This window comes from Phoxinus phoxinus (assembly GCF_949152265.1).
Source record: "Phoxinus phoxinus genome assembly, chromosome: 4".
In the NCBI taxonomy this organism is placed as follows: Eukaryota; Metazoa; Chordata; class Actinopteri; order Cypriniformes; family Leuciscidae; genus Phoxinus; species Phoxinus phoxinus.
Window position 1 is genome coordinate 16,173,491 of NC_136879.1, and position 22,745 is coordinate 16,196,235.

At 38.6% G+C, this 22,745-nt stretch overlaps 1 protein-coding gene across 4 annotated transcripts in view; it reads left to right on the forward strand.

Annotated features, from left to right (window-relative positions):
- Positions 1 to 22,745, forward strand: part of ece2b (endothelin converting enzyme 2b) — a 74,865-nt gene that overhangs the window by 24,015 nt on the left and 28,105 nt on the right. For 3 of the 4 annotated variants that reach the window (XM_079611297.1, XM_079611300.1, XM_079611298.1), the window contains 3 exons: positions 12,336 to 12,422; positions 17,611 to 17,755; positions 18,734 to 18,949. In XM_079611297.1, the coding sequence (XP_079467423.1) occupies positions 12,336 to 12,422; positions 17,611 to 17,755; positions 18,734 to 18,949 (448 nt within the window). Of the gene's footprint in view, positions 1 to 4,798; positions 4,892 to 12,335; positions 12,423 to 17,610; positions 17,756 to 18,733; positions 18,950 to 22,745 lie in introns of those variants that run through there. The other variant, XM_079611299.1, reaches the window with a different exon arrangement.

The window sequence follows — 22,745 nt, forward strand, 5'->3', positions numbered from 1 at the left end:
GGAGTACAATGATGCTTTTATCAATTAAATTGTGTTATAATAATGATTATAGTCCACTGCTTTATAGTTTGTAGTAAAAAAAATAAAAATAAGATAAAGAATTTAATGTTATGTTAGCGAGCATAGCCCAGAGTTCATATTGTAAAAGCACAATCAGTCTTTGTTTGCGTTAGCCCGATGCATAAACATAACGTTTTTACAAAAAAAAAAAAATGCAGTTACGTTACTACGAGGTATTACTCTATTCTTTAAGACAACTCCGAAAACAACGACAAACACTTCACATCTCAATACAATTGCCATTGAAGACCTAGAAGCTAAACGGTGCTTACACAACAAACAAAATAATTATTAAGCATGTTACATAAAACATAAAAGCAACAATTATTAATAACACTTACAGGTTGTGATACGGAGGAGGAAGCTGATGCAAATACACTTGGAACTGAACCTTCCTTCAATATCAGCGGCTCGCGAATCCAAGTTTGATTGCATTTAAAAAGCAATCGTCTTCAAAATGGCGTGAACAAAGCACAAGGCTCGGACTACACTTCTGTGGTATAGTTATATATGAATTGTAGCCACTTAGTCTTCAAATGCTCCTCCTTGGGCAGATGAAAAAAGTTGGCTTTTGAGTCGCACTTCAGAACACAGCGTCTCGTCGCCATGATGTTTTCCCTGGCCTTGGAGCGCAATAAGTGGGCGTATCGTATTCAAATAACTTGACAAGTTGACGTCATCTAGTCGGAGAAAAAGCTTCGGTCTTCTAACGATTCATAAAAATGACTCCGAGTCGACTCTTACTTTTGAAAGACAATAACTTTATATACGGTGCACTTTCATATTTCAAACTTTGCAGGATGTTTTTGTTCACTTAGATCTATGTTACACACTACATGAAAGGTACATTTCAAAATTCCATAATAGGGGCCCTTTAAGTTTTATTATTGGAAATTAAAGCGTTTTTGGAACTCAAGCAACTCATTCACAAGCGGAAGACTATGTAAAATCACAGAGCAGGGTCACCGAGTGCTGAAGTACGTAAAAGTCGCCAGCGCTCATACCATAGCTGAAAACTTCCATTGACATTAATATCGGCACAAAAACTGTGTGGCGGGAGCTTCATGGATTGGGTTTCCATGGCCGAGCAGCTGCATGCAAGCCTCGCATAACCAAGTGCAATGCCAAGCGTCAGATGGAGTGTGTAACGCACGCCGCCACTGGACTCCAGAGCAGTGGATACATGTCCTGTGGAGCGACCAATCACGCCTCTCTGTTTGGCAGTCTGATGGGCAAGAACGTTACCCGCCTGACTGCACTGTGCCAAGTGTAAAGTTTGGTGGAGGAGGGATTATGGTGTGGGGCTGTTTTCAGGGGTTGGGCTCGGCCCTTTACTTCCTGTGAGAGGGAATTGTAATGCTTCAGCGAAAGGAGGGACCAACCCCATATTAATGTCTATGTATACAGAATGACATTACAGTCCCTGTTGCTGTAATGGTCAGGCATATCAATACTTTTGACCATATAGTGTATATATTGGATATTTAATTGTGTATGGTCATATTCCCTAATAAAGATTTGCCGTCATCTTTATACTGATATTTAATATTTAAAATAACTAATGAGTATGTTAATATTAATATATTTATTGGTTAAATCAAAAAAAAAAAAAATCTAAACTATATTATATTTTCTTCTCTATTGTTATGTATATCTGAGTCAAACTGCTTCTCGAACAAGAACAAATGTTGGGCGGGACTTGATTTTGTTAATGGGGAATTGATTGGATGGTTGTGGTTTGCTATTGGTGGATCTCATGTGAGTGACAGGTTGCCCCGCCCTCACGCCAGCATCATAGAAGAGGGAGGGGAAGTTATTTTGATTAAAGATTATAAGGGCACAATAATTTTAACAAAAATATTGATGTGCACGGATAAATCATTTATAATAATTACTGCATTATTCCATAAAAAAATAAGAATTGTCCATTTTGATGACATGCTGACTTTAAGATAGGCTATGAAACATTAACCGATTTTCTGTAAAGGTAAGTCTGTAATTGGTTGTTTTAATATTATATATTTTTTTATAATGTATTTTTAATATTTTTTTATATTACACTGTGAAATGTAGTCTTTAGCAAATATTGAAATGAATATCCCTTTTTCATTATAATCGTGTGATGTCTAAATTTACTTGGATTGTTTATATTATATACATTTAAAATGGATTGATTTATTTTTTTATTTTTAATATCATTTGTAGGTTATTGGTTTATCGTATCAGTCCGATTTTTTATATTGTTCCATCCCTACGGTATATTGTCACTGAAAGACACCTGTTTTAGTGATATCTGAGTACATGCAGATTTATTTTACATGTGAAATTCGAACCAGCTTTGATGTCGGATTGAAATGATTCAAGGACCTTGAATATAAACTCCAGCCTCTGTTTCATAACACTGGAATATGTTTAGATAATAAATCATGTTCACCTTTAAAAGTATCATGGCTGATGTAGAGAGACCTTCACTTTTCCTCCATTGCGTCAAGGCTTTAAAAAGGCCTTCGTAAATAACAATTATAGCTTGTTTCATGACCTCCGTGTGCATGTGTACTGTAAGTGTGCTCTCTCGCTCTCTCTATTATTATCTCCATATTGCTGTTTCGTCCCCTTGGAATTATAAGGTTCTATCTGACATTTTTGTAAAAAAATTGTTATTCACATATTCTTATTCTATGACCACTTCTTTACATCATGTGATGATGTTTTTTTAAGTTGTGTACATTTTGGAACTTTTTATTTAGAAAATAAAAAGGTTATTTCTACACAGTCGAATGGAATGCAAAAACTTGAAAGCTCAATATCTCAAAACCAGTCAGAATGCAGATAGAACCTTATAATTCCAAGGTGGCGATTTGTTGTTTGTGTGTCATTGTGTTTCCTTGTCGTGGTGCACAAATGGCCTCTCGCTCTTTGAGTCCTGGTGACCCCACACGACCTCACAGCTGTTCTTGCTCAAGGCTTCTGATTGGAGAGTTCTCTATACAGTCAAACAGCCTGTGACAGGATATAGGACATATTGATTTAATTAGTGATAGTTGACTTGATGGGCGCCGCCTTGTTGCCATGGCGATGGGTTGGGCAGTAGAGAGTGTGTGATGGCCTTTAAACAGAGCTTTGACCTTTGAGCCATCGCCGTATCTTTCACACATATACACACACACACACGTGACAAGGCATGTTTTGAGTCCCTCAGTGTTTTTTTTCACCTCTGTTGTTTTGTCTGAATTTGTTAATTTATAAAAAAAATACCTAAACTGTACAATTGATGAAAAAACCAATGACTTTAATACACCAGTTGTGCGACGCAGTGTTGTGAGTGTTAACTAAAACTAAAACGTTTTTGTTAAATGAAATAATAATGAAATAAAATAAAATATATAGATATTAAATGAAAGGTTTAAATTGAAGTACTAACTAAAAACTAAACCGATAAAATAAAGCTAAATATAAATGTTAAAAAATAATAAAAATAATGAAAGCACATTACAAAATTACTTAATCGACAAAATCGATTAATCGCAATTAATTGTGATTAATCACAGCTACCATAAATGTTTGTGTGTGTATATATGTACACACACACACATACTATATATTTAGAAACTTTTATCAGATGCGATTCAAATTTGTATAAATATTTTTTGGGAAAAAACAGGATATGATATCATCCAGGTCAGTGAGTATCTGGTCTCTGATTTGTTTATGACATAAGTCTTGTTCAGGTTGTAAAATGTCATCTGATACAACATCCCCAAAATCTTATTTATGATATTTATGAAGAATTTATTATGGTAGCACATTATTTTACAGTCCTGTTCCCCATGTACATACTATGTAGTCATAGCAATTACAATAACTGGGTTATAACAAGGTACTAACCCTGAACTTAACCCAAACCCAGCCTGAACCCACATTACCAGTTCGTTCACTGTAGGTACATGTAATTAATGTATTCAAGGTGTATGAAAAATACTACCTTATGCAAGACATGACATTTTAAAACTTTTATTAAAATATGGATTTTCTGGTAAACTCTTCTGGTTATACGTTAGCTATGAGTGTCTTGAAATAAATATTCAATACAAATATTTGAGAAATATTTACTTAACAGGAGCAGGCTTATTGAGTCATACCGGCTGTTTCTGGAATGAGGATGGTTTACAGAAGAATAAAAATACAGCAAGCAGCCTGATCTTCCGTATGATCAGACGAGTGTGACGTGGAACAGATGAAGATGAATATTTGGCAAGATTTTAGCATGTCATTGTCAAAACATGAATTCTGTTAACGACTGTGTGTTATGCCACTTTCAAGCCCTCCTGAAAAGTCATAATTATGACATGACGTGCGTTCAAGTCATCGGACGCGTTGAGCAATTTTATATTTCTGTCTTTTTAACTTATTGTTCAATAACAAGAAGTTTCTTCGTGCCAATGCATCAAAGACAAATGTAGATCTTTCACATGGTTAGCATCCCACATTATCCCATATCCTCACAACATCCATCAGTGGTTCAGTCCACAACTGCTGTTTACTTTAACTTCAGTGACTTTTTCACAACTTCCCCATGTGTGGGTTTCACTGTTACCCGTGTAACCGAGGTAGGAGTCTCCTTTTCGGAAGTGAGGTTTATCTGTTCCTCATTCCCAGCAGCTTTCCCTCTCCCACGGTAGCGACCTGCCCTTTCTGGGTCATGTTAACAAAACATTGGCTTTCCTCCCCCCCATTCTCCAGTAGATGGTTTATTCCAGTCCTTCCACAGCAGTGGCACCAGTTCACTTCTGCTTTTGCATTGCTGGTGTGTCTTATACTGCGTTGATGAACGGTAAGTCCATCAATGGTTTCGTCTGGGCTGCTGTATAATGTTGCTTGTTGGAGTGTGTAACGACGTGCTGTATCTGTTATTGTATAAGACTATGGCTCTGTTCAAAATGGAATACATACTGTGCAAAACTGCACTTTGTACTGCATATGCTGCATGTACTTTGCATGTTTAATGCCACATCCTGCTATCTTCTTCTGATTATTTTGCATTTTGACTGTAATTTTAACTTCTGGCTGTCCAGTCAAGAAAGAGATGCGGAAATATCCCTGGTGTTTAATATCCTAAACCAGCTTACGCTGATTGTCAGTTCTTAGCTTCTCTTCCAGCTTGGTCTGGCGGATCTGTTGGCTGGTTTTATATGGATTTTACAAATTTTTCAGTTGGTCAAGCTGGTAGATCAGCTAAACCAGCACATTACTAGGTTGACTAGGTTTTTTTTTGTTTAAAAAAACACGCCAATAAATCATCTTAGGCAGGTTTAAGGCTGTTAGGGATGATGGCTGGTGTAGCAAATGTCATAGTTGAAACCTGATGATCCAGGTTGCCCCAGCATAACATGATGAATCACAACTTTTTCCATTCCTTTTTTTTTTCTTCATAAAAAGGGGTTTAAACTTTTCATAGCCCTAAGGCCTGGTTTCACAGACAGGGCTTAGATTAAGCCAGGATTTGGCCTTAGTGCAGTTAGGACATTTAAGTAGCTCCTATAAACGTGCCTTAGAAAAAAAAAAAACATTACTGCTGTGCATTTTGAGACAAAACAATGGCACTGACATATTTGAAGATGTTTAGTGCAAGTTGATTTCATTTAAACAGCTTAAACATGCATTTTAGTCTGGGAATAGCTTAAGCCTCATCTGTGAAACCAGGGGTAAAAGTTTAAGTTTGTATATTTTCAGGTTTAAATTAGGGGCTGTTTACATGACACCGTTTTCAAGTAAACACAGAACACCTTTTATGAGTTTTGAATGTTCAAAACCCAACATCAGTGTTTTTGGGGGCCTCAAAACGCAAGCTTTTGAAAAAGAATTCAAATTTTTTGAAAACATTGGCATTATGCGCATGTGTTTTACCTGTTCAGTCTGTAGGCGCAGTGTTTCTTTACAAAGTGACATCGGCAACTACTAACCTGACAGCAGAATTCAGTGTTTTTAGTAGTTTTCACGGATCCGTGTGAACAAGAGAGCATTTTGCCAACGTTGCCGCCTGTGTGCGAAAAAACATGAAGGAAAAAACGTTTCCGTTTTTTGGTGCATCATTGCGGTGTAAGACTTTGAATAACAGATTTCCAGTGTTACCCTACTGACCTCCACAGAATGTTGTAGTTCACACACCACCGTCATTGGGATTTGTGTGTGGAATGTGAAGGATTCTGTATACTGAGTTGAAAATCTCCAACATTGATAGCGGTAATTTCTTTTATATGAAAGCTAAGAGCAGCAAACTAAGTAGAACAAACACCTCTCTCGCGGTTGTTTACATGCCAGTGATTATCTATCATGCCAGAATTTACTGACCCCTGTTCTAGATTATTCATCACAATGGAAATAAGCGGTCAGGTGTAGTGCATTGCATTGTTGGGGGATACAGTATGCAGTGTATACAGTAGGTTCAGTACATTTTGCCAATAAAATGTAAAATATATATAGTTAGTAGTATCCTATTCCCAACATAGCCATAGAGACTAAAATACTGAATTTCACATGACTCCACGTCATGAATGTGTCAGTTAGAGTTCCAAGAAGAGCTTCAGTACTAGTATGCATGGGTAGTTTCCACACCAAGGTGTCCAACATTGTTTTTCCTTCCTCTAAGTCTATGTCTACACTAATTTTGGCCTTATGTTCACACTGAGATGGTGTTTTTGGATAAATAAATAAAAAACTAGTAGTGTAGACTTTGAAAACCAAGGTATTTGAAAAGGATGCCACATGATGTTTAGTCATGTGACGCATATTGTACACATAGTCAAGTCGTCATCTTCATTTATTTAGTGCTTTTAACAATGTAGATTGTTTCAAAGGGGCTTTGCAGTGATAAACGGATAATTTAAGGTAGCAGAGATTGTTTTGGCTTTATAGTGGTTCTTGAATAAAGATATTTTCCAGCTAAAGTTAGTTTTGATTGATTCACTTCAATAGTTACCTAGTTATTAAATTAGAGGCCGCTAAGACAACATCGTTCTCTCTACACAGACTTTAACCACGAACCTGTGAGAGATGCTGATGGCGCTCACGTGCGCATTAAGAATTAATTAAATAGTTGTGCGCATTTGAATATATGTGCGCAGGTTTGTAATTCCCTACAAACCAAGCCTTAACAAACTACTTGTCTGGCCTTAACATTTTTATACAGAATTGTATCACTTCGGGGTAGATGCGCGAAACCGAAATTATCCCGACAACGCTTTATCTGTAGAGTGGTAAAGGGATCCTTCACAGGGGAGAGACTAGTTGGCACTTCAGCACTGCGTTGTCATCGGGTCTAGGCGAAGGTCCTTCGTCAGATCTGGATACGGCCTGGATCCGGCAGGCTGCGGGAAAACCTCGGGATAAACAAAGACACTAAAATTAGCGTAGATGCCATTCTTCTTATGATGTAACGAGTACATCAGGATTTATGGAAGGTGTTCCCAGTTCCGGCTGACCTAATCTATGCAGCCTAACATTGAATTTATAATGTATTATGTGAATGCTAGGTCAAAGAGATGTGTCTTTAATCTAGCTTTGAACTGACAGAGTGTGTCTGAAAGCTAATTCCATGTTTCCTAATGATATCTCCTAATGGTAGCATGTACAGAGTGAACAGCAGCGGTCCTAGTACTGAGCCTTGTGGTATGCCATACTGAACTTGTGATCGCTAAGACATCTCTTCATTTACTTCTACAAACTGATAACGGTCAGATAAGTATGATTTAAACCATGCTAGTGCAATTCCACTAATGCCAAAATAATGTTCGAGTCTATTTAAAAGGATGTTGTGGTCAATGGTGTCAAATGCAGATCGAGTAACACCAATAGAGAGATACAACCACGATCGGATGATAAGAGCAAGTCATTTGTGACTTTAACGAGAGCTGTCTCGGTACTATGGTACGGTCTAAATCCGGACTGAAAATCCTTGCAGATATCATTTCTTTCAAGAAAGGAACACAGTTGTGAGGATACTGCTTTTTCTAGTATCTTTGACAGAAAAGGCAGATTCGAGATTGGCCTGTAATTGACTAATTCTGTTGGGTCAAGTTGCGTTTTTTTAACAATCGGTTTAATCATAGCCAGCTTAAAGGTTTTTGGTACGTATCCTAGAGACAAAGATGAATGAATGATATTAAGAAGAGGATCTATGACATCTGGAAACATCTATTTCAGTAGTTTAGTCGGTATAGGGTCTAATGTACATGTTGTCGATTTAGATGAATTAACGAGTTTGAAAAATTCTTCCTCTCCTATAGCAATGAATGAATCAAATTTTTCCTCAGGGAGACTACAATGCACTTCCTGATGCGATACTGTATTAGAAGGTTGCATAGTTATAATTTTGTCCCTGATATTATCGATCTTATAAGTGAAGAAGTTCATAAAGTCATTACTGCTGTGTTGCTTGGAAACTTCTGGGCTTGAAGCTTTCTTTTTCGTTAGTTTAGCCACTGTTTCAAATAAATACCTAGGATTATGTTTATTTTCTTCTAATAGGGTTGAAAAATAAGCAGATCTATCAGCTTTTAAAGCCTCTCTGGAAGCAATCGAGCTCTCCTTCCATGAAATCCGAAACAGCTCTAGTTTTGTTTTCTTCCAGTTGCTGGCTGCTCTCTTAAGGGCCTGAATGTGCTCGTTGTGCCACGGCGTTGGACTATTTTCTTTAATCTTCTTTAAGCGCAACAGAGCAACTGTGTCTAAAGTGCTGGAAAAGAGGGAGTTAAAAGTTTCTGTTGCAATATCTAGTTTTTGTAAGCCAGGGGTGCCCAATCCTGCTCCTGCCGATCGACTGTCCTGCACAGTTAATCTCCAACCCTAATCATACACACCTGAAGCAACCAATTAAGGTCTTCAGGATCACTTGAAAATTAAAGGCAGGTGTGTTTGATCAAGGTTGGAGATGAACTGTGCAGGACAGTCGATCGGCAGGAGCAGGATTGGGCACCCCTGTTCTAAGTTATCTGGGATGCTGAGATGATGAAACTAGTTATCATTAGTAATTCTGAAAATATTACTATAAATTACAGCAACACCTCCCCCTTTGCCTTTCAGACGAGGTTCATGTTTATAACCTTAATCTTGTGGGCTTGACTCATTTAAAGTAATGTAATCGTATGGTTTTAGCCAGGTTTCTGTCAAACAGCATATCTAGGTTATAATCTGTAATCATATCATTAACAATAAGTGCTTTTGATGTGAGAGATCGAATATTCAGAAACCCAAGCTTTATAATTTGTTCATCTGTATTATATCTGTTTTTATTTGTTGAACATCAATTACATTTTTACCCTTAGATGGGTTTAGACGTTTTTTTGTATTGCCTAATTCGAGGAACAGACACAGTCTCTATATGATGATATCTAGGTGAAAGAGGCTCTATGTGATGGGATTTATCTGACCTTGGTGACGTGAGGCCGCTAGCAGACGGTCGGTTAAGCCAGTCTGTCTGCTTCCTGACCTGAGCCCCAGATTGTCATGGTTGAGCTCTAAGACTATATGCCATATCACTAGAGAGAAGAGCAGCACCATACCAGGAGGGATGAATACCATCTCTTTTCAACAGGTCAGGACTGCCCCAAAAACTTTTCCAATAGTCTATGAATTCTATATTATTTTGCGGACACCAATTAGACAGCCAGCCATTGAGTGATGACAATCTGCTAACTATCTCATCACTCCTGCGAACAGGAAGGGGGCCAGAGCAAATTACAGTGCCGTACATCGTACTTGCAAGTTTAAGTTTAACGTTAATTTTAGTGATCTCCAACTGGCGGAGTCGAACATCATTAGTGCCGACGTGAATAATAATCTTAGAGAATTTATGTTTAGCATTAGCCAGCACTTTTAAATTTGCTTTGATGTCAGGCGCTCTGGCTCCCGGCCACGGCCATTGCATTGCAAAGTAGTATGGGTACTTATGAGGGGAAAAAAATGATGGGAAACTATCAAGCCAAACATTAGCAGTTGTTAACATGTCTGTGTAGGCTTAGCATGTGTGCATGCATTTGTTTCACATCAACATGTCCATGAGTCAGTGTTTTCGTCTTTGTAATATCATTTACGGTTTCCCGTAAAAGCCCATTGAGGAATAGCTTACCGAAACTCCAAATCTGGCTGTGAAGATGCAACATTTATTTAACTTAGACACTAACAGCCAAAATGATTGAGAGTGGCGTTCCGGTTGAACTTTAAAGCATGTTGCAAAGGGCTCCAATTGCTTTCTTGTGTCTTACTTACTTTGTGTGTGTGTGTGTGTGTGTGTGTGTGTGTGTTTGTTTGTGTGTGTGTGTGTGTGTGTGTGTGTGTGTGTGTGTGTGTGTGTGTGTGTGTGTGTGTGTGTGTGTGTGTGTGTGTGTGTGTGTGTGTGTGTGTGTGTGTGTGTGCGCGCGCACGTGCAAAACCTTCAATACAACCATCTGTCCTTTTAGACGAGGGCTTTTAGCAGATGAAAGTAAAGTGTGTTAAAATATGTTGGCCTTAGAAAGAAATCTTTTTTTCTCTCTCTTGTCTGTTCCAATTCTACTGATATACTTAGATAAATGTTTCTTTTTTTATATTGACTCCTTAGTAAAAATTGCATAAAATGTGTTCATTTAATGTTTCGAAAACAAAATGTTTTGTGTATGTTTCATTTGCAATAAGATTTTCACCCCGATCTTTAGATATCTGAATTGTTATCGGTCACTGAAAAGGAAAGATATTCATAGGAATTAAAAATACAAACCAGTGTCACCATTGAGACTGTACAGAAAGCGAATGGAAAATGTTCCTCCTTTGAAAAATACACTAGTCTTGCATTGTTTCTTTAAGGTTGACACTTAAATGTAACAATTGAGAACTCCATTAAGTCTCCAAAGAGCAAACCTTGAGCAATACAGTGTTCCTATGGGTACATCTCTTTGTTTAATGTCCGTGTTTTAAGTTAACTTAGCTAGACTTTCTGGACAAATTTGTCTCAGAAGAATAAATGTGGCAAAACCTCTAAGGACAATTCATAAAACAAACAAAATGTGTTAATCTAGAAATGCACAAAGGGTCAGGGTTTGGATTAGTCAGTCGCATTTGATATAAAACATTTATATTAATGAAACATATTTTTTATATGTAAATAAAAGGTAGTGGTATGGCCTCATTAAGTCAATGTGTGTGAGAGAGATTCTCTGGCTGTCTTGTTTAGTCTGCTCTTGTAGAGAAACCTGGGTGGGAGTTTTTGCTCTAGGCAAATGCGTTTGCTGTCTACATGGCTGTCAGTGCCGGCAGTGAGATATCAATAGACAGCATGAATAAGGTTACATTTAACTAAGAGTTTCTCTTCTCTGAAGGGTAATGCGTATAACACTGAGACTAAAGCAGCAACTTTTGTGTGTAGATTAGTCACCTCTTCAAAATTGTGAACAGTGGGAGTAGTGTTTGTGTGTGTGCAAATGTGTGTTTGTATACATTCCTGTCCAATGTCCAAGACGGGGGTGAGGAAACAAGGGATACCTCCCAACCCAACATTCATCGCCATTTCACACTCTCTTGCAGTGTCTCTTGTCTTCAGACTCAAGGCCTTTACATTTTGTTCTGTAGATTCTGTTGGAACAAATATAAAGACAGTAAATAGGGTCATCTTTCTCAATTGACATACACTTTAAAGTGTCTGTCTGAAAAATCTCAACATATAAATCACAACTTTTTTTATGTTATACCAGTGCCTGGTTGTTTTGGAAGGTCTCGTAAAACTGCGAAAAGGACTATTTTAAAGCTACACTGTGTTAGATTTACTCCCACATAGCGGTGCAATTGTATATGACTACCAACTGAATATTACTTTCTAGCCCCTCCCATTCCGAGGGCGTTTTAACTCTTACGGTGGCCATATTATTTCAAATCTGCCGGGCAGTCGCGAGTAATCTCCCTTCGCATTCGTCACGGTGTCACTGAGTGTAAAAGCGCGAAAGGCGAACCTTGAATTTCCAGGTATGTCTCTCTTTGGCTAATGTATTTTCAAGATGGAGGCGCAACATGGCTTCCGCCATTCGAGCGACTCACTCGTATGTATTCTGAATGGCAGATTCTACGCTTATGAGAATAATTGATTAGTTGGTGGAAGTAATTACACATGAATTAAAAAAATTACACAGTGTAGCTTTAACTTTCCCTGTCTGCTGCTGTTCACATCACATCTGTTTTTTTTTCATGTTTGCTGTAAATTGACCTTCATTGCTGACCAACACATTTATACACACTTTGTCTCTCCCTTTCAGATGTCTAACTACAAGCGTGCAACGTTTGAGGAGGAGGACGGGACAGACATCCCTGCTGATGGAGCCATCTCTCCTGACAGTGTGGAGGTGAGTGTGGGTCAGGGCTCAGTGTGGATGTGTGCATTTTATGTTTACTTTCAGACTTTTTTTTTATCCAGTGCCACATACAAATAAATAAAGCAACCATTTAAGCTGTTAGTTTTTACAGAGACTATGAGAAGTATTACTGTAGCACAATTCCCATGAAAAGTAGAAGATCATAAATGACGCTAAAACACGGCAAAACAGCAGTGAGAGAATAGTGAATTGCTGGGTAGTTGTGATGTTCTCTGTGAAGTTCAGCTGTTCCCCGGCTGACTTGGATGCTTTTACCGCTGAAAAATCTAGCTGACAGTCATGTTGTGGTGAATTGCTGGGCTAGCAGGAAAGAAAGACTGTAATGAGTTGGTGGTGAAGTTCTTTCTTCTAGGATGAGATATCCAGGCAAGCCGAAATACATACAGACACTGTAGGAACACCAGATACAGTACATAAAACATAGCAAAATACACTCCTTACAAACCATTACAAAACTAACTTTTAGTAACAGTTCTTTTAAGAACCATTTTTTTCTTAGTTTGTCAACATTTTAAAAAAATATATAAATATCGTTTGTGCTTTGGAAAGGTTCTATGGAAGTTAAAGCAGAGCTATGCATTTTCGGGAATTTCTTCGCTGTATTCTCGTTTTTTGCTCGCAGGTTTCTCTATAGAGCTCCCCCTACAGCTTCGGAATAGATATTTGAGAACAATGTTGTAAAAACTCGTTGGCGACTCTCAGATACCAGAGACTAGTAGATCAACAACATCAAAGCAGACGGGACATTCTTTAACAACGTCTTCTTCATGCGTGATGGAGTGCAATAATGACAGAATTGAAAAAAAAAATGTTTTGCCGTAAAGCAATTCATTATATCGCAAGACCTGATATCATGCGATACTTCCTGACGCTGAGGCCGGTTGTTGCAAGGGTGGTTTTTCGCTCACAGGCGATAGGGGGAAGCGAGACGGCCACCATTCAACTCGAAAAAAGTCATATAACCATTCCAATGACTCCAAAGCTGTTCAGTTAAGGTAAATTAAGCTAAAAAAACTGCATAGTTCGCCTTTAAAGGTTCTTCACTGAACCATAAATGCCAATAAATAACTTTTATTTTTAAGTGTGTAGATCTCATGTATTGAGAATATTTTGAGAACAGGAAGGGGCCAAGCACCGAACCTTGAGGTACTTCAGTGGTTAGCTGATATTGCTTAGATACTGCTTCCCTAAAAGTCACCATGTAGAATCTACCCATGCACAGTGTGTAAAGGGTGGATTATTTACTGTGAGGAATGTCCAGCAGAATGAAGATTCACTTTTTGTGAATTCACTTTTATCAGACATTTTTGTGTCGTTATCTTTCAGTTTTAAAACTCATGATTTTTTTTTTCTTGTTCATGAACATGATTTTTTCTTGTTCTTTTGCAGTACAAGAATGTGTTTATTTCACACAACTTCCTCACCAGTTAAACAAATCAAACTAATCCAAACTAAACTAAACAAGCAAGGCAGAAATTGTCACAGCCAATAAACATGAATGTATTACCACCCACATTTACATAGCAGTCTATTCAGTATTCAGTAACTGGACCCTGATGATTATGGAGCTTATATTATGACAAAATGATTTGAATTTGAATTGTGTAAATCTGAATTATTTGCAAGTGTAATCTATCAAAATTGAATTTTAGGTGGTAGTTTAAATAGTTCTGAATTTGAATTTTTTTAAAACGAATATTGAACATTTGAAATTTAACAAATTGAAATGTTTTTATGGCTGAATTTTATAGACATGTATTTTCAAACAGTAATATTCAGTTTAAAAAAATTCAGATTCAAGTTTTCAAGATGAAGAAATTCAGAACTTCAAATTCAGTTTTCTAAAATTCAATGTCAAAAATTCAAGTTCAAAAATTCAGATCTGACAGAAAGTAGGTCACAGGTCATCCACAGGGAAGAGTAGATGATCTCAGAAAAGTCGAACAGAGCATTTTGGCCAATTGGGGACTGCGGAAGTTTTCCAGCGCGAACGTGGTGGTGGTTCAAGAGGTTGCCACTCTCTGACTCTTGTCATGAATCGCCCGGAGGTCTATTACATGTACGACGCAGTCTAGACCGGACGCGAACGGTGCGACGCGACCCGTGAAATCCCCAACAGCACACGGATTCCCCATCCTATTTCTGACCTAGTCCCAGCTCTTTGCAACAGTCGCTTCAAGCTGTGTTGCGTCGCGCCGCTCGCGTCCTGTCTGTGTAACTGAGGTCTAGTAGACAAGCTGGCGTTCTAATCAATTTTACACAAAATGTAGGCTACTTTAAAACAAACACCAGAGACCGCTTAGACAAATGTCCCACGTGCTGAGAACGCTAACCTAACATATAAACACAAAATCATTCATGTTTAAGAATCACTTACCTCCGGGCGATTCATGACAAGAGTGGACATTAAAACGCTTACGTGAAAACCGCTTAACGTGGCTCACTGTACGAAGATAGTGATATTAAAGGACCAAACTCAGTACAAATCATATTAATAAACCATACTTTGTATAAAAAATCAGATGAGCCCAGAATACCTACGCAACGTGTTTAATTGTGCGTTAAGCATTTCCTTACCATAGAAAACCGTATAAGAAAACGCTTAACGTGGCTCACTGTACAAAGACAGTGATATAAGGACCGTACACATCATATTAATAAACCATAGCCTACTATGTATAAAAAATCAGATGAGCCCAGAATATGAACGCAACGCGTTAAGCATTTCCTTACCATAGAAAACCTATAAGAAAACGCTTAACGTGGCTTACTGTACAAAGACAAGGACCAAACTCAGTAGCCTACGCATCATAATAATAAACCATGTATAAAAAATCAGATGAGCCCAGAATACGAACGCAACGCGTTTCATTCCGCGTTAAGCAAATTCCTTAATAGAAAACCGATATGAAAACGCTTAACGTGGCTTACTGTACGAAGACAGTGATATTAAAGGACCAAACTCAGTACAAATCATATTAATAAACCACTTTGTATAAAAAATCAGATGAGCCCAGAATATGAACGCAACGCATTTAATTAAGCATGTTCTAATCATAGAAAACCGTTATAAGAAAACGCTTAACGTGGCTTAATAAACCTTAAATGGTCCTTAATAAACCATAGGCCTACCTACTATGTATAACAAATCAGGTTTAAGGTTTATTAAGCCACGTTAAGTGTTTTCTTATAACGGTTTTCTATGGTAAGATGCTTAACGCGTAATTAAACGCATTGCGTTCATATTCTGGGCTCATCTGATTTTTTATACATGTATGGTTTATTAATATGATGTGTACGGTCCTTATATCACTGTCTTTGTACAGTAGCCTAAGCCACGTTAAGCGTTTTCTTATAACGGTTTTCTATGGTAAGGAAATGCTTAACGCACAATTAAACGCGTTGCGTAGGTATTCTGGGCTCATCTGATTTTTTATACAAAGTATGGTTTATTAATATGATTTGTACTGAGTTTGGTCCTTTAATATCACTATCTTCGTACAGTGAGCCACGTTAAGCGGTTTTCACGTAAGCGTTTTAATGTCCACTCTTGTCATGAATCGCCCGGAGGTAACGTTAAGATTCTTAAACATGAATGATTTTGTGTTTATATGTTAGGTTAGCGTTCTCAGCACGTGGGACATTTGTCTAAGCGGTCTCTGGTGTTTGTTTTAAAGTAGCCTACATTTTGTGTAAAATTGATTAGAACGCCAGCTTGTCTACTAGACCTCAGTTACACAGACAGGACGCGAGCGGCGCGACGCAACACAGCTTGAAGCGACTGTTGCAAAGAGCTGGGACTAGGTCAGAAATAGGATGGGGAATCCGTGTGCTGTTGGGGATTTCACGGGTCGCGTCGCACCGTTCGCGTCCGGTCTAGACTGCGTCGTACATGTAATAGACCTCCGGGCGATTCATGACAAGAGTCAGAGAGTGGCAACCTCTTGAACCACCACCACGTTCGCGCTGGAAAACTTCCGCAGTCCCCAATTGGCCAAAATGCTCTGTTCGACTTTTCTGAGATCATCTACTCTTCCCTGTGGATGACCTGTGACCTACTTTCTGTCAGATCTGAATTTTTGAACTTGAATTTTTGACATTGAATTTTAGAAAACTGAATTTGAAGTTCTGAATTTCTTCATCTTGAAAACTTGAATCTGAATTTTTTTAAACTGAATATTACTGTTTGAAAATACATGTCTATAAAATTCAGCCATAAAAACATTTCAATTTGTTAAATTTCAAATGTTCAATATTCGTTTAAAAAAATTCAAATTCAGAACTATTTAAACTACCACCTAAAATTCAATTTTGTTAGATTACACTTGCAAATAATTCAGATTTACACAATTCAAATTCAAATCATTTTGTCATAATATAAGCTCCATAGATGATCAGTATTTCAGTATGTTAAGATTAGCCGTTAATATAAGAAGTCATAAACATACAGTAGAAAAACAGTTTAGTAGTCTGGACATACAGTACATGGCTAGGAGATTATTACATAAGGACTCATGACTAAAATTTATGGGCAAACATCTTGTGGATAAGAATTTTCTTCTTGTTATAGAAAGGCAAAATACATCTGAACAATTATCCAGGTATGAATAATGGTCTCAAAACACATAAAACCTTTTAAAATGATCAAATGGTGGACTAATATGTTTGGAAAGAGATCATGGATAACAGTTTAATAAAAAAATAAGCATTATTTCTCAAGCAGACATTTGCAATAGCGTTAACTTTTAAGTGATGAAAACAGCAGGTCAGATTTCCAGGGAATTTACTTCAATGAATTATGAGTGACATTTGATATGAATTCAAAGCGATTTATGTGGCCCCTTTCATTTGCTGCTCACTTTTATGTCAAGCAGGAAATGTGAAACCTCTTCTGTTGGCTTTCTGTTCAAGCATATGAAGCATGTATTTGATATGGTATCCCTCAGGCAACTTGTTTTATGTTCCTTGGGTGCTGAATGATGAATGATGAAGAGGTGTGCAGTATATTTTGACAAAAAAAAAAAAAAACGTACGTGATGTTCCTAGAGTTTCTACACAAGGAGACTTCTTCATTTGGAATATTTGTATCAGAATATTTTTTTTATTATAAGGGAAAGAAAGGAAGAATGAGATTATTTGTGTTTTGACTCTCTTTTAGGTGGGTTTCCGTAAGGGTGGTGTTCAGTTGTTTGGTCCACTGGGCAGGAGGACTCAGCTGGAGGTGGTTTTGGGCGGTCTGCTTCTCACTTCACTCCTAGCACTATTTGGCTGTGCGATCACACTGGGAGTTCGATATAACAGAGGTAACACACACACACACACACACACACACACACACACACACATGGATATATTTGGATAATATTTCTTTTAGAAACATAATTTAATGAGTTCAATAATTTAATGAATATCTGTTTGGTGAATTCCAAAAAGGTCATCATCAAAACATTTTTTCCTATGATTAAAGTCCTGTTCAAATCAAGATGAATGTTCGGTCTGAACATTTGGTGCCATAAACATTTATGAAAGACTGTTAAAGCGTCTGTCAAGACATGAACATTTGGATGCTGTTCTAATCTAACTAGGGCTGTGTTCAAAATCACCCCGATGCCCTCATTCACTATTCCCTACATTACTCCACTAATAAAGTGCACTTGAAGGAGTGAATGAAAACGAGTGAGTGAATTTGGACACTGAGTGCGCCGGAAGGGCTGCCGCTTTTGCATAGTGTGTGCTTGCTGTTTAACAATAGCAAACTAGCCGCTCCAGTAGTTATGAAAGGATATGTAATGTCATGGAAACTAGCATGTATAAACCTTAATAAAACAATTTAATAATCAATAAAAATATTACTTTGGACCTGAAAATGGATGGATGGATGATTCAGCTACGGTCGCCGACTCTCGCAGTGCATTATGGGTATTCTCTAGCCATTGTGCGTACATCGGTTGTACACTCGTTATTGTGGTGCATTGTGGGGTTGAGTCCACTGGAAAATGTCCAATATGGTTTCGGACACCACTACAAATGGCTGACCCCTCAAATAAGGAATAGGGGGCGATTTCGGACACATCCTATGAGTTTATTGCGACTTGGGCAAATGGTATGTGATAAACCTTTTGTGACAAACATTTGTGTTGGTATGAACGGGTCTATTATCATTCACAATCCAATGAAATCCCAATGGTTAAAATCAATGCCCTCCTTGTATAAGTTTTAACATTCAGTTTTATGTGACATTATGGGAGTTAAAACTATTTCTTGTTGTTTCTAACCCCCAGATCCAGCCCGTAGTATCTGTCTAACGGAGGCGTGTGTAACCGTGGCCAGTAAGATCGTGGAAGCTCTGGACCGCTCCGTCGACCCATGTCAGGATTTTTACCAGTACGCCTGTGGAGGATGGGTCCGCAAAAACCCCCTGCCAGATGGCCGCTCCCGCTGGAGCACATTTAACAGCATCTGGGACCAGAACCAGGCTGTGCTCAAACACCTGCTGGGTAAGTGCCGGAAAACACACACACACACACTCACACACACACACAACCACACACACACACACACACACACACACACACACACACACTCACACACACACACACACACAACCACACACACACACACACACACACACACACACACACACACACACACACACACACACACACACACACACACACACACACAACCACACACACACACACACACACACACTTGTCCTTTTTGTAGGAAGGGATTTGCTCAGTAAATCTTTCTCAGTGTTCGCAAAATCTAATATATTTAGAAAGACATCTTAATGATTTACTTGATTTTCCAACAGAAAACAGCTGCATTCATGCGTTTTGAAGAGTTTTACACTTCAGTTCTCTGTACTTGGGTCATTTTTTCACTGTAGATCTGCACAGAAACTTTCATCGATTCCTGCTCTGTGACCTGATTTCTTGTTTTCTCTGAATGCAGCCATCCCTGTCTGATTGTTCGATTAGGGACGATGACTTTCTGCACTCATTCTCTGTTTCTGAAACTTTAAATCCCTCCATTATTCTCTCTCACATGAATTTACAGTATAGTGCTTGCAAGGCCTTTTATTGGTTATACTTTTTTCAAGAAATGCACAGTTAAAGATTTAAAAACTTCCATTCAAACTGGCAGTGATGATACCATTGACTTGTACTTGTAGACTAGGTCAAATGTAATGCCACCACAAAGCTAGGGTGTTCTGAATGTTTCCCAGTGGTTGCTAGAATGTTCTGAGGGGTTGATGGGATGTTGCTAGGTGGTTGCCCTCTGTGGTTGTTAGGCTGTTCTGTAATTGTTGTAATTGGTTATTTGCTTGGGTGTTCTGGGTGATTTCCAGAGTACTGCAGTGGCAGGGTGTTGCTAAGGGGTTGCTATGCTGTTCCTGATAGTTGACAGGGCATTGCTAAAAGGTTGTTAGGGTATTCTGAGTAGTTGCTAGGTGGTTGCTACACACTTTTAACTAAAAGATTAAAAAGTCTTATCAGTCTTATCAGAAAAAGTCTTATCAGATGTTCAAAATGTGAGAGACCACAACAAACACGACAATAAAAAGAATGAAACCTGAAAATAATAGATTTAACAGTTTTGTTCCTATAGTGTGTGGAGTGCCGCGATGTGACCAGGAAAGCACAACACACACTAACAGATTCCATTCACAAAATCTCTGGCAATAAAGAAATGGCAAGATAATGTTTGGACTGCTTTTTACAGAAAAATTGCGGAAAAAAGGTTTAAAGGTACAATATGTAAGAATTTTGTAATAAAATATCCAAAAATCACTTGCACAGTGTGATATATTTCCTGCAGTTGTGTACTAACAATATCCCAAAAGTTCCCAAAGATTTTTAATTTAAGAGAAATTACAATTTTACGTAAATAATGGGCCATCCTGGAATCCCTGTTCACTTGTCGCCTGTCAATGACGTAATATCCGCGCTATCCCTTGTTTCCGTCCGCTCGTACTGCCATAGTAACCATAGCGACAGACGTGGACAACTGCGTTACGTCTAGCGGCACACTCACGCTGTTGTTGTTTCGTTCAAACATTATGGACCATGGCAACCAGACTTTGGGGAAAAAAGGAGAACTAAAACAAGGATCAATATCAGTGTGCCGTTTTCGAGATGCCGAGAGCTTCGTGTCCGTGACAAACTTCGACTTGACAGAGCTCTTGCATGTACTTTATTAGACAGGTGAGCAAATGTACATAAAACTAGTTAGAATATGATCTGTATGTTATTCTAGTGTTGATCTAGCTTACTGCTAGTCTCATACAGACAATCTAACACATAGAATAACATTATAACTTTCACCACACTCAAATGCAGTTTAGTGTGATAGTGTAGACCAAGTTAAACAGCGCTGCGTTACCTCACAAGTTTCATTTGTCTAATAAACTGACTTGTGTGAGTATTATTTCTGCACTTGCGGGTAGTTCGGTAGAATGAAATGTCCTTATTCCTTTATATCCGCTGGACTCGCGATCGCAATCGCCCCGCCCTCTAATTCATACAACCACAGTCATGTTAAAAACATCAATGTATTCACTCATCCATAAACATGATTAGATCCATCAGCTTGACGACAAGTTCCATAATTCCAATGGAATTTTGCTTATCAACGTACGCCTTTGTAAGAGGTTAGCGACCCCTAGTGGCGAAAAAAAAGTACATATTGTAGCTTTAAATGAAGTTGTGTTATGCTTCTATCTTAAGTCAGCTCGCTTTCTGATTTGCTATCGTTTCATTCCACGTGATAATCCACAGAGTGTGTGCGCATTTGTCCTCCGGTTCCCTCCACACAACAGGATTTCTGATTATGTTGAATATTTCTGATTTAAGATCGGTGCGGCCACGGCATTCTTCCTAGCAGATTCAATCACCCTTCACACACCTCACACCACAGGAAAATCTGATAGAACCATCAAGATAATCGGCACTTCACCTAGGATTGTCGGATCGGGTGAATTGGGCCTAAAATCGTCCCGATTATCTTGTAGTGAGTGGGGGCCTTTAGAAAAGTAAGAGCACCTCTCCTCAAGCCATGTAACTTTACATAGGCTAAGCACATGTTACAAACTGAATTGTACAAACCTAATTCTAACTCTAAGTATGATAAATAGCAGTATTGATGTTGAACACTAATTAATGGAAAGCCAGCCATATTTTGGGAATCGCATCAATCTCTCTCTCCCTCTAATTCCCACTATGTATATCTGAATGCAACTTTTCATTTTTCAAAAAACTGTTTATTGAACTCTCGGGTTTACTTATTTGCTGCCTTGCAAGCTCTAGAGTTCTGCACAGGAATGCTAATGTAATTTCTTTTGTGTTTAAACGCATTGCTCCATCCCTCTCTCTAATTGTTGGTCTATCAGACTATTTAATAACCTGTTGTAATGCACTGGCTGTGATCAAGCTCTCTCTCTCTCTCTGTCTAATGAATGCGCTCTCACACTGGGGTCCCTGTAGCCGTTTTGCTCTGATGACACTCCATCACATTGACACTGCATGTTGCATCACACCCACAGGCACCCTCTCACCCTTCTGCATATTTAATAACACTCGCCTTACATGAACATATTTCTGATCTCAAATTACTCTTAGATATTTGATGCATCTTTTGTGGTTCTTTGTGGTGTATGTGATTGGGCCAGTGAACACAGCGCTCCAGTGAACAGTAAATGAAGAGTATTCCCTAATGACCTGCAGAGAACTGGTGCAGCCCCCTGCAGAGAGAGAGAGAGAGAGAGAGAGAGAGAGAGAGAGAGAGAGAGAGAGAGAGGGAGAGAGGGAGGGAGGGAGGGAGGGGGGGGGGGAGCAGAAAAGATGAAAAGGTTGAGAGGGTTGAGAAGAAGGAGTGGTGGGATAAACTCACGCTGGATTTTATTATGGCCCCACTATGAGAATGGGCAACAGTATGTGACATCACACTCTAGGGCTTTTGTATTGCGAAAATGATAAATGATCCTGCCAGGATGTTGCTAATGGGTTTCTAGGGAGTTTAAGGTTGTTACCAGGGTGTTGCTAAGGGTTTGGCAGGGTGTTCTGGGTGATTTTTTGACCGTTGCTAGGTGTTTGCTATGGGGTTAGGGGTGGTTGCCAGGAAATTGCTAGGTGGTTGCTGTGGGGTTTGATGGAATGTTCTGTTTGGTTGCTGGGTTATTGCTAGGTGGTTGTCATGGTGTTCTGGGTTGTTGCTGAGCGTATGCTATGGTATTCTAGTTCGTAGCAGGTTGTTGTTGGGTGGTTACTAAGGTGTTTTAGGTGGTTCCCA